At 40.0% G+C, this 13,066-nt stretch overlaps 1 protein-coding gene across 8 annotated transcripts in view; it reads left to right on the forward strand.

The window, feature by feature from the left end:
* Nucleotides 1-13,066, forward strand: part of PTPRT (protein tyrosine phosphatase receptor type T) — a gene marked incomplete at both ends in the record, with an annotated part of 1,058,076 nt that overhangs the window by 796,175 nt on the left and 248,835 nt on the right. For all 8 annotated transcript variants that reach the window (XM_080814111.1, XM_080814118.1, XM_080814112.1 and 5 more), the window contains one exon: nucleotides 1,509-1,782. In XM_080814111.1, coding sequence (XP_080670237.1) covers nucleotides 1,509-1,782 — 274 coding nt within the window. The remainder of the gene's footprint in view (nucleotides 1-1,508; nucleotides 1,783-13,066) is intronic.

Below are 13,066 nucleotides of genomic sequence, written 5' to 3' on the forward strand. Positions count from 1 at the left end.
TAAAATCTTTTTTTTTTTTTTTAAAGCACTTCTCGGAACCATCCCTGTTGACACTGTGATCTTGGACTTATATCCTGCAAAACTGTGAGAAAATAAATGTTTGTTGTTTAGGCAAGAAAAAAAAAAGCACTTTTCAAGAGAAGTACAAATTGTACACATTCAAGGAGGTAGTAAAATGCTATCCAAATGCACAAACATTAGGATAACTTTTATTTAAAAAGCCTATACATTTGGCATATAGCTGGTGTTGAATAAAGGCTTGGTCATCTCTTCACACACTAGCACCTCCTTACTTTCTTCCAATTTTAGTATATGTGCTGCTGAAGCGAGCACTCCTTACTTACTTCTAAGTTGAAAGGAATGGTACAAGATCACTAGACAGGAATTCAGGGTACTTACTGTTTATCTTAATTAGGGATTCTGTATCCAGTCATATTTGGTTTCATGCCTGCTTTCGGTTTTAGCTCAGCTTAGTTTGGTTCACTTGAGCAAGTATTCACTGATCACTGTATGGGTATCAGGCAGCCTACTCAGCAGTATATGGTGGAGGGAGTGATGCAGAGATAACTAAACCACAACTCCCACTGTCCAAGAGGTCACAGTCTAGCCAGAGAAACAGTAGTTCCATGTACGTATTACTGTAAATCCCAAGAAGATATCCATTAATGAATTGTATGGGAACTAAGGAGGAGGACTCATTCAGATTGGGAAGGTCTAGATGGAGTTCATTGAGGAGATGAAAGATAGACTCAGCCTTTAGGGAAAGGCTTCCACCAGCAAAAGTGGAGGACACTGCAGGTAGAGGAAGCATGAACTGATGATGGCCTGGGGTGGGATCCACGGGATGTTTGTGCAATAGCAGGGTCTGGAGCAGCTAGAATCAGGGACTAACCCAAGAGTTTCCAAAAGACAGGAAGCCAGGCACAAGTGTCCCAGTGCCAGGATGAGGAGTTTAGATTATATCATTCAGATAATGGAGAGCTTATGAGAGTGCTTGAAGAGGGACAGTGTTATATTCAGGAAGGTCAATGAGTTGGCTAGTTGATAAATAAGTTAGAGGCAAAGAGACAAGTTGAATCCAGGTAAGAGGTAGGAAAGTGCCCAACCTCAGCATTTTCAGTGGAGGGAAAGGAAGGAAAAGGGCAGGTACAGATTGCGGATGTCAACAGAGCTTTTTGATGATAAATGCAGAGTGATATCCAAAGAGGTAGGAATTGAGGATGAGCCCCAGACTCAAGATCTCGTCACTTGATGGGCAATGCTACCCTTTTCTAAGGAAAAAATGTAGAAGGAGGAGGCAGATTTGTTGGGCTTGGGACCATGTTGCGTTTTGGATATATCCAGTGTGAGCTGGCCTTGGGACATCTAAATGGAGATAGGTTTCTACAAAGCAGGGGGCTTATTCATTCTAAATCTTAGGAGGGAGGTTTAGTTGTAAATAGAAGTGGTGATAAATAATAAGTCCATCCTTCCAGATAGTTGCTCATCTTCCTCTCTTTCCTGTCCAGTGTTTATCAGCTGGTTGTCAAGGAAGAGCGACTTCAGAAGTCACGAAGGGCGGCTGACATCATTGAGTGCTTTTCGGTGCCTGTGAGCTATAGGAATGCCTCCAGCCTTGATTCTCTACACTACTTTGCCGCTGAATTGAAGCCTGCCAACCTGCCTGTCACCCAGCCATTTACAGTGGGTGACAATAAGACATACAATGGATACTGGAACCCTCCTCTTTCCCCTCTGAAAAGCTACAGCATCTACTTCCAGGCACTCAGCAAAGCAAATGGAGTAAGTATGGCCACATGGAGGTCATTTCTTGCCTTGTGTGTATTTTCCTGTTCTCAAATGAAAAGTAGCATGGCCTTAGAGCAGAGCTTGAAAAACTAAGGCCTGGGGATCAAATCCAGCCGCATGCCTGTGTGTGTGTGTGTGTGTGTGTGTGTGTGTGTGTGTGTGTGTAAACTTTTTTTAATACAGCAATGCCTATTCATTTATATAGTCTAAGGTTGCTTTGATGCTATAACAGTATAGTTGAGTAGTTTATTTTTTTAAAGATTTTATTTATTTATTTTTTATCAGAGAGAGAGAGAGAGAGAGCACAAGCAGAGGAGTGGCAGACAGAAAGAGAAGCAGGCTCTCCACTGGGTGATGAGCCCAATGTGCGACTTGATACCAGAATCCTGGGATCATGACCAAGCCGAAGGCAGATGGCTAACAAACTGAGGCACCCAGGTGTCTCAAGTTGAGTAGTTGAGACAAAGATGTTATGCCACATAAAGCCTAAAATATTTACTGTATGACGCTTCACAGAAAAAATTTGCAGACCTCAGTATTCAAAGATAAAAGGTCTACAGTACCTGGGTGGCTCAGTCAGATGAGCGTCCAACTCTTGACTTCAGCTCAGGTCACGACCTGAGGGTTGTGGAATTGAGCCCCATACTGGGTGTGGAGCCTGGGTGGGATTCTTTCTCTGCCTCTCCCTCTGCCCCTCCTACCCACCTCACCTACCACATACCCACAGGTGCATGCACACACACTCTCTAAAAATAAATAAATAAAAATAATAAAAGATAAAAAGATCTTTCAAATTACCTCTGGGCAAATCACATGCCTACCTGAAGATCAATTTCCTCACTTACAGAATAATACCTATCGATTTATTATTTATGAATGAACTAAACATGTTGTAGTTAATCAGTGAATGTTAACTCTTTTGTTATTACCAGTAGTCACATTAGAAAATGTTTTCTTCTCCCAAAGACAAGGTAACCTCTTTTAATGTCAAATATTTCTTTGGTCAAGATGGGATGCCATTCATAACATCACAAAAGCACAGGGCTGGAAAAGATCTAAAAGGTCACCAGATACCTACTTCCCTACCCCTCCACATAAAACAATCAACTTTACAATATCACACTTAACTGGTATTAATGCATATTCCTGAATATCTCCAGTGACAGAGAACTTACTCCTTTACATGGTAACTTTACTGATCTCTGGGGTGGCTGTAGTTCTACGAAGTCCTTTTATTGTGCTGCTTGAAATATGTCTCTTATTATAGCTTCTATGCATTGCCATTAGTCCAGACTCTTAGGTCCCAAGAGAACCAATGCAATTGCCTTCTTGGGCAGCATTCTTTCAGTTCCATAAGATCTTTCTTACCATCTACCTCCCCTCTGTTCAAACATACCATCTGATCTTATTTCCGAAAGTTGAGTATCTTTAGTTCCTCTTATGACACAAGTATTTTCTATCTAGAATACTTTTGTGGACATATCTCAGATTGCTGTATTTCATTCAACAAATATATAACAAACAATGCCATATGCTAAGCTGTATAATTCATATTAAGGTTATAAAGTAGGTGCCCTCCAAAAGCTTTCGTAACATAGGGGAATCTGGTGTGTACCACGTTTCACAGTATTTCTGGAGAAGTGAGAAGCTCACTGGAGAAGGAAACACTGAGACAAAAGCAAGATCTGGTGAAGTATGTAGCCTCTGTAGGCTCTGGTGGCCAAGATGGAGAGTTTAGTCTGTCAGTGGAAGTCATTACCTTACGAGAAACCTGGATTGAGGAACTAATTAACATTTTAAATGTCCACATAGCCATTTAAATTCCACATTGGTATTTCAGTTCTGCATTTATTACTTGCTCAAGCAACGTTCCTCACAGAGAGTTTAAAACTACAAAGAGAAGCCGCCAGACTGCCTTCCATCTGTCCATCTGGTCTTCCCTCTGCACGAAACACTCTGATATATTGAGGAGGAAGACATAAAGATGAGCAGAAAGCATCTGGGGGCCCATCTTGTTCCTGGTTCTCTGCATCCCAGACTGGCCAGTTTATTGGCGGAGCACAACTCTGAGAAGGTGTGACTTTCCCTGCTCTTGGCAACATGTCAAGAGGTGCTTTTGGGTTTGCATGCTGTGAAGAAGAGTAGCAGCTGCACTCAATTCACTCTCTGTCACATTCTTACCAAGACTCTAAAAAAAAAAAAAAAAAAAAAGAAAACCAAAAACTAGCAAGAGACCAAGTCTGTAGAACCCAAGAAATTGAGAAATGGACCTCAGGAGGAATTTGCTGAACACAAGCATGGTTGGCCCTTGGTAGAACAGCAGGTGCCATAGGAGGACTGTGGGAAGTTTTGCTTCCCAAACATCACACACAGTAGACTATCTCCTCAAGACATGGATTTTTGCCTTTGGGAAAAAAAGTCATCCTACCCCAAAGCTACCTCATCTAGGAAGCAGTTTCTACTATTGCTTCGAGATGAACAAGGATCGTTTAATTACTTACGCCTTCGATCCCACAGCATGTGTGCTCCTGTTCTGGAACTAAGATTTGCAGGAAGGAAATTAAGGGGATTGGGTGCATGCTTATGACAGGGATCTTGAATGTGCCATTGGCCTCACAGGAACAGAGAGGAAATGTTGTTGAGAGCTGGGCACTCAGTGTGTTGTTTTCTTCCGGCAAAGGAAAAGCTACACACTGTATTTCAAATTACTGTATTCAGCATTAAGTTTTACTAAAAAGAGTTAAGCTAAAGGGTCATAGGAGCAGAAAAGCCATTCTCAGTCTAACAGATCTCTGCCTGGCCCTTCTCAGATTCCTCTGTCTCAGAAAGGGCAGCAGACAATGCAGGTAAGCCTGGAGGATTTTTGAAGAGAAAATGTTATAACCCACAAATTCTTTATCAGCCAAGTTGTTGTTCTTGTGCAAATACATCAGGAAGACATTCTCAGTATCCAGGGGCTCCCACATGCCCTGCTTCTAATAAATCATTCAAAGAGCAATTGACCAAGCAATGAATCAAAAGAAGGAAATCTAGAACAAAGATATATGGAATGAAAAGACCTGCAGTGAGCATGGAAACTAATTCAACACAGTGTTGATGCTCAATTATTGCTATAAATATGTTATAAAAAGAGAAGGTTAATATAAAAATAATTACTTAAGGAGAAAATATATAATATAAAGAATTAACATTGTAATCTGGGTCTGTAATTTGCTGTTAACAAAAACTGAGGAGGAGTTGGAGGATTGATGAGTGGAGTGTAAATAAAAATCTGCCAATTACTCCACATTAGACAGGATGGAATAAATAACTTCTACTCTGTTTTTGATACTGAGAATTTTTGAAAAGTATAGTTTTTTAAACATAAAGGCAGCTTTCCAATCTATCCTTTAAGAAGCCAGAAAACAACAGACTACAAAGAAAAGGTGGAGAAGCAAAGGAAACTATAAGTAAATGTGAAAATCAGCAACTATAAAGCAAGCCAGAAGACAAAAGCATTAGGTTTGATTTTTTTTTTTTTAAGTGGTGCTTTGTTCCCTTCGTAAAAGAGGAAAAAATATTTTGGGTCAAGATATTTCTATATCACTAGAAGATTAAAACCAAAGGATGGGGCAAAGTCATACTAAATTAAAACAAATCAAAGGAAAGTAAAAATGGCCATTTGTTGCAGGGTGTTTGTGGGCCAGGTAGAATAATTTACAATACAATCAGTTGTATTGCTCCCAACCTAATCTGCAAGTTTTAGTCAAAACAGGGTAAGAAAATTTTAAGGTCCAGATACATTTATTCTGTGGATATTAAGGATTGTCTTGTTTTGTTTTGTTTGTTAGTTTAGCAGAGTGGCTAAATATCCAGCCTTTACAATCAGACTACCTACATAAAAAAAATCCTAGTATCTTTGACTTTAAGTAAGCTGCTTAAAAAGAATTAAATATATTAAGTAAACATCTAGGAATCACATACTGTATGTCAAAAAAAGGCACTTCTCCTGAGTGCCCAGAATAAAACAGTAAGCCAAACAGACAAAAACCCCTGCCTTCATACTTTTTACATTCTAGTAGTGGAGTTGTTAAAAATAAATAAATAAAATAATGTGTCAAATAATTAGTCATTAGATTTACAAATGTGGGTTCACTCATTAACTGTTGATGTAAGATCTATGTTGACTATTAATAGGATGAGGATAAGGACATTATGTAAACTCTACAGTAATCTATATAAATGTGGAGTATTGTAATCCAACCCCATAAACACTATGGAGAGCCCAAGTATGATATGCATCGTGAGCCATGGTGCTCAGAATCCTTGCATTCATTTTCATGAAGTGTGAGTTGTTGACAGGCACTTTTATTGGGAATTTTTATCAGATTAGTAAAATCACACTTACCCATTGACTCTTTCTTCCTTTTTTAAAATTATGTTAGTCACCATACAGTACATCATTAATTTTTGATGTAGTGTTCCATGATTCATTGTTTACATATAACACCCAGTGCTCCATGCAATCCATGCCCTCCCTCCTTAATACCCATCACTGGGCTAACACATCCCCCCACCTCCTTCCCCTCTAAAACCCTCAGTTTGTTTCTTGGAGTCCATAGACTCTCATGGTTCATCTCCCCCTCCGATTTCCCCTCCTTCATTTTTTCCTTCCTTCTCCTAATGTCCTCCATACTATTATTCCTTATGTTCCACAAATAAGGAAACTGTATGATAATTGTCTTTCTCTGTTTGACTTATTTCACATAGCATAATCTCCCCCAGTCCCATCCATGTTGATGCAGAAGTTGGGTATTCATCCTTTGTGAAGGCTGAGTAATATTTCATTGTATATATGGAACACATCTTCTGTATCCATCTGTTGAAGAACATCTCGGCTCTTTCCACATTGTGGCTATTGTGGACATTGCTGCTATGAACACTGGGGTGCATATGGCCCTTCTTTTCACTACATCTGTATCTTTGGGTAAATACCCAGTAGTGCAATTGCTGGATCGTAAGGATAGCTCCATTTCCAACTTTTTAAAAAATTTTTATTTTTTTAATTTCTTTTCAGTGTTCCAGAATTCATTGTGTATACACCACACCCAGTGCTCCATGCAATACGTGCCCTCCACAATACCCACCACCAGGCTCACCCAACCTCCCACTCCCCTCCAAAACCCTCAGTTAGTTCCTCAGAGTCCACAGTCTCTCATTTCCAACTTTTTGAGACACCTCCACACTGTTTTCTTACAGAAAGAATACAAGGACGGAGCTGACTGTAAGTGCTCTGTCCTTGGTGCTGAATCCTCAGTGCCAGTCTTATTGTGAATCAGCTATATTGTAATCATTGTTTTGGATATAGCTGTATTATAGATCTATTATAGCATTTTAGAATTGGATGATTTTGCAGTGTCATCTAATGTAGAGGAGAAGCCAACAAAGAAATCTCCAATAAAGCATTCTGGGCAGGGCATTATAGAGCCTCAGCATGACCACTGCAGTTCTCTGGAGGGAAAGAGCTGACTCCTTTATTAGAACTTTCTTGTTTCTATAAAGCCAAATTTGGTCTCCTTAACTCACTACTCTTGGGCACTTGTATTGATTTGAACAAATCAAATCTTTCTTTCCTGTGTCAGCCTATTGGAGAAAATATGACAGTACCAACTACCATGTTTGGCCACCCAGGTTGTTTCTTATTGATATTTTAACATGCAGTTGCTTCTGTTTCTCACATGGCATGATTTTCTGTAAGTCCTTAATCCTATTTATTCTATACTCTGATAGACATACTCCATTTTCCCAATGCCCTTCTTTAAAAGGGGTACCCAGAACCTGCCTTGTGCTACAGATATAGTTAGACCACACCTGCTACATTTTCACTACTCTGCCTCTCTTTACCATTTTCTAAAACATTATTTCTCAAACATTCCAAGGTATTTTTCTCTCTTTGGGGTGCTTATGCAAGCTGTAATTCTACCTGAGTGTCTCTTTTCTTCATTCTTTGCAGAACTAGCGCCTTTTCATTTTTCAGGCCTCATCTTCAATGTCACACCCTCTAGGAACTTTCCAGTCATATTATCTAAGAGCTGCCATGCCAGTACTCACACGTTAATGTGTGTTTTCTTTATAACACTAAGCATATTTTAATTTCACTGGTTTTTATATAGTACATGCCTCCCTCCTTAGACTGAGAGCTCCAGGAGGTAGGAGCTCTGTTTTGTTTGCTGCCATATTCTCCATATTGAGTACAATATTTAACTTGTAGTAGATACCTGATGATTGTTGGATGAATGAATGAATGAGATTATGAACTGTTTCTTGTGTTCTGTGAATTGGTTTCCTCACTTATGAAATCAAAATGGTAATATACACTTTACACAATCACTTTGAGGATTAAATGAGGAAAGATCTTAAATTCTGAAAGGTACCAAATAAGTGTCAGCCCAGTCTGAATTTCTATCCAGTGTAGCATGAGATGTGGTTCTGAGCTATTTTCACCATAGACAGATGAGCCCTAAAGGACCTGCCTTCCATCATAATAGTAAGACTTTTCCCCAGCTGTCTCATTTCCCAAGCTCCAGGCTCCTGGGCAGCCTTGATTTCCTCCAGATCTTCCAAATGGTACCCAGAGTAGCTGTCTCAATTGTAAACAGCAGGTGGGTGCAGTTTTGCATTGTTTTTTTCCCCCACTCTTCCCAGAATGAGGTCTGCTGAATCTACTGTTCTCTGCATCCCCACCACCATTAGCCATGATTGTGAAGTTGAAAGGACCATAATTAACGGTTGGATGCAAAACAAGTGTGGCAAATTCATGCAAATACCCACTAGAAGCCACCTTTTCGTGGGCAGGGCTGTTGTGCATAATCTGTTTATGTAGCAGGGAAAACTCTTTCCTTGCCATATCTTTTTCATCATGTAAGGGCACATTTAACCTGAATGATGCCTCTGCCAAATGGTGATCTAAATAAGAGAAGTGGGAAGTAGAAGGGTGATTGTTCTTGTTCTCTCGCTTTCTCTTCCAGCTCCTGAACTCAATTGCCTCTTGAGAGCAGTCGGAAGCCAGATGCTATTTTGAATGGGTCCTCATGTTTGCAGTGTAATCACATTATAACAGTTAGGGGTATCTAGGTAGAGCTGGGTTAGAGAGAATTCTATGTCTCTGAATATATTGGAAGCTATATTTAGTTATGTCCAAGCTCTATTAAAAGAACATTTGTACATGGATTGATTCTCTGTGGCATGGTGGGATGGAAAGAATTGAGAGGTAGGCATCAAACAGACTTGGCTTTGAATTATGGCCAGTTCCAGTGATGTGAACGTGAGCTGTTACTTAACATCCCAAGATGTATGATGTGATTAATGACCTACGTCCCCCAAATTTGGGAAGAGTAAATGAGACAATACATATAAGTCATCTGTCACAGTTGTAATATTTGTTCTTTTCCCTTTTGCTGATTTCCTGCAGCTCCTCTCCTGAAGGAAGGGAAAGTTGGAGCATCCTTATCTGACCTCAGGAACCATGTCTGTGTGGCAGCTGCTGACTGCCTTGACTTGCCCATGACTTAACTGCTTCCTAACCCCATTTCAGGCTATCTTTTTCTTAGTTTAATGTTTCACATATGGTTCCAAGCCTGACCTCTCTTCTTGTTGAATCTTGTGACATAATTGATTTTGTCTTTGGAGAGTAATCTTACTGCTCCCAACCCCATTTCCTGATTCTATTTCTACTTTAGTGACTGCTCATATGTCATGTGGGAAAAGCTCAGGTAAACCATGGAATGAGAAGATGTGGGAGTTCCAAGCTCAAACAGGGTTAGAGTGAAGATCACACAGGGTATCTCATGGCTTGGATCTTAGATGTTCTGTCAGGGAATTTACAATAAAACTCCTATATGACTTAGGACAAACTAATTTATGCTATAGTAGCAAACAACCATGAAATCTCAGTGTATTATCAGAAAAAAAAGTTTTTTTCACTCCTTCTACATATCCAAAATGGGTCAGCAGAAGGGCTCTGTTTATCGTAGTTACTCGGAGGCCTAGGCTAATGGAAGGCCCATCTTGACATATGTTTCCACTATCACCAAGGCAGAGAAAGTAATATGGCAAATAGAACACTAGTTCTCAAATTCTACACAAAATGACACATAGCACTTTCACACTCCATTGGCCAAAGCTGTTCATGTAGCCATGCTAAACTTCAAAAAGAATGAGGCAGTGCCTTCTAACCATGTGCCTAGGATGTGAACTGGGATATTTGAGACCATTCCTAACGACCACCACACTTCCACATTAAGCACAATTATGAAGCTTTCCCTTCCAATTCCCACAATACCTACACTCACTCTTTAAGCTCCTGTGTGGTCCCTATCATGGATCCTGAGAACTTTCTATTCTTGAGTATCTACTGCATCCCAGACGCTAAGAAAGTACTATCGTCTGTGCTACTTCCTGGTCTCACAAACAAAGTGACTCCATTTAAATCAGTAAAATGGATGGCCTGAAATCCCATCAGAACCCAATAATCTCATAGCATCTCAGTTACCTCATCCTGAAGAAAGGGCTTTAGTAACAGCTTTCTCTCTTTATCTCCATGGATACAGGGTAAAGAAAGTCTAATATTCCCTGTGACACTATTCCACTATGAAAGGCAGTCATTCTTCCAAGTCTACCATGCAGTGTGGTTGAGAGGCCTCAGAAAATTTCAGACCTCTCCCATCCATCAATTGCTGATCCAGACTGTAATAGAAAACTGTGAACCAAAGACCTCCACATACTTTTTTTTTTTTTTTTTTTGACTTGTTGTCATAGTCCTATGTTAGGAACCTGTTTCTGGATTGTATCAGCTCTGTTACAGCAGAGAATTGAAATGGATGTTTGGAATCCAGGGTTATCAACAAAACCTTTCTACAACCACTTTGGAGAATTTATGCCTGGTCAATGCTCTTCTTAGCTCTGTTCTTTCACCAGAGCCTAGGTTTCATGCCCCATCAGCCTACCTAGTCCTCCTTCCCAATCCTTGGATCCTGGGTATCAACCAGCCCCTTGGGCATACCTACCTCTGAGCTCTATTCCACCATGTGAGCCTTAGCACCTGCTCTTGAAAGTTCTGAACTTCTACTGAAGGCCGATGGGGCTCAAACTTCTCTTTCCAAGTAACAGAGAAATTCCCTGAGTGTCACCTTGTACAAATACCAAAATGAGCTCTCCCAGGTTGCTAATTTATTTTTCCACTCACTTACATTTCCTACAGATTTTATTATCACAGTATGAGACCTAAGGGACCAAGAACATTTTCCTTTTTGATGCAAATATACTTTAGACTCATTTGGAAAAGGAAATGAAGGTTACCCAAATGTTGACAGCTGATAATCTTGTCAGCCTAGATCTTGAGGCATCGATGAAGGCTCTAGCCCTGAGTTCTAAAAAGGTTCATGGAAGTAACAGCCTAAGTTTCCATAAAGCAGGGGTTTCTGCTTCCATCAGGCCCCTTCGAAAGACAAGGGTCCCCATGAAGTTTGGCTCAGTTGGCCCCCAAATGGTGAATAAGTTGGGATACCTCTGAATTTGGATATTGGATCCATTGGTTTAAAAACTGACTCTGCTGTTTTTTAGCTACCTAAACTGAATACTGGCCTGCTAACCTTCAGTTTCCCCATCTGTCATATGGGGATGAGGTGTGCCCTCCCAAGCTCACTGGGGTCTTTGTGAGGAATAAGCAATAGGTATGGTAACTTTGTGAGCATTCCTAAGTACCTTTTGAATGAGAATATTGCTAACATGAGTGTGTGTGTGTCTGTGTGTGCATGTGAAAATTCAACATACATGTATATATACATAATACACATAAATATTTTGGCATGTGTATGTAATCATGTGTGTATATATGTATGTGTGTGTGTGTGAATATGTATACATATTTAGTTAAAATTTTAAGTTAGCTCAAGAATCTTAGTGGCAGAAAGGTTGTCATTATACCAGAGACCTAATATAGGTGGCTAATGAGATAGAACATTATCTATACCTCTTGAGCTTCCTGGGAGCAAAGGCAAAAAGGAGTGTATGGGAGGTTTGCAAAGCTTCTCTTAGTGGAAAGAAAGAAGCATACATACTTTTCATGGGAGACACTAGAAGGGAGATTTATCATATACATCCATATAGAAGGAGCCCTGAGGAGATACTGGTCAATATCATATCTCTGTTCCAGAAATTCGTTGGTCCCTTATCCATCAATGTTGTGATACAGTATTAAACTGGAATTTTTAAATTAACATGTAATGTATTATTTGCTTCAGAGGTACAGGTCTGTGAATCATCAGTCTTACACAATTCACAGCACTCACCATAGCACATACCCTCCCCAATGTCCATAACCTGGCCACCCTATCCCCTCTCCCCCACCCCCCAGCAACCCTCAGTTTGTTTCCTGAGATTAAGAGTCTCTTATGGTTTGTCTCCCTTCCTGGTCCTGTCTTATTTCATTTTTTCCCTCCCTTCCCCCCCAACGACCTCCAACCCTGCCTCTCAAATTCCGCATATCAGAGAGATCATATGATAATTGTCTTTCTCCAATTGACTTATTTCGCTTAGCATAATACCCACTAGTTTCATCCACATTGTTGCAAATGGCAAGATTTCGGGTATTTCTGATGGCTGCATAGTACTCCCATATGTATGTGTGTGTATGTTTGTATGTATGTATATACATAGATGATAGATAGATATAGATATATAGATATCACATCTTCTTTAGACACTCATCTGTTGATGGACATCTAGGTTCTTTCCATAGTTTGGCTGTTGTGGACATTGCTGCTATAAACATTCGTGTGAACATGTCCCTTCTGATCACTACATTTGTATCTTTAGGGTAAATACCCAGTAGTGCAATTGCTGGGTCGTGGAGTAGCTCTATTTTCAACTTTTTGAGGACCCTCAATACCGTTTTCCAGAGTGGTTGCACCAGCTTGCATTCCCACCAACAGTGTAGGAGGACTCCCCTTTCTCCGCATCCTTCCCAACATCTGTCATTTCCTGACTTGTTAATGTTAGCCATTCTGACTAGTGTGAAGTGGTATCTCACTGTGGTTTTGATTTGTATTACCCTGATGCTGAGTGATATTGAGCACTTTTTCATGTGTCTGTTGGCCATTTGGATGTCTTCTTTGCAGAAATGTCTGTTCATGTCTTCTGCCCATTTCTTGATTGGATTATTTGTTCTTTGGGTGTTGAGTTTGATAAGTTCTTTATAGATTTTGGATACTAGCCCTTTATCTGATATGTATTTGCAAAT

This window comes from Martes martes (genome assembly GCF_963455335.1).
Source record: "Martes martes genome assembly, chromosome: 9".
Taxonomy (NCBI): Eukaryota; Metazoa; Chordata; class Mammalia; order Carnivora; family Mustelidae; genus Martes; species Martes martes.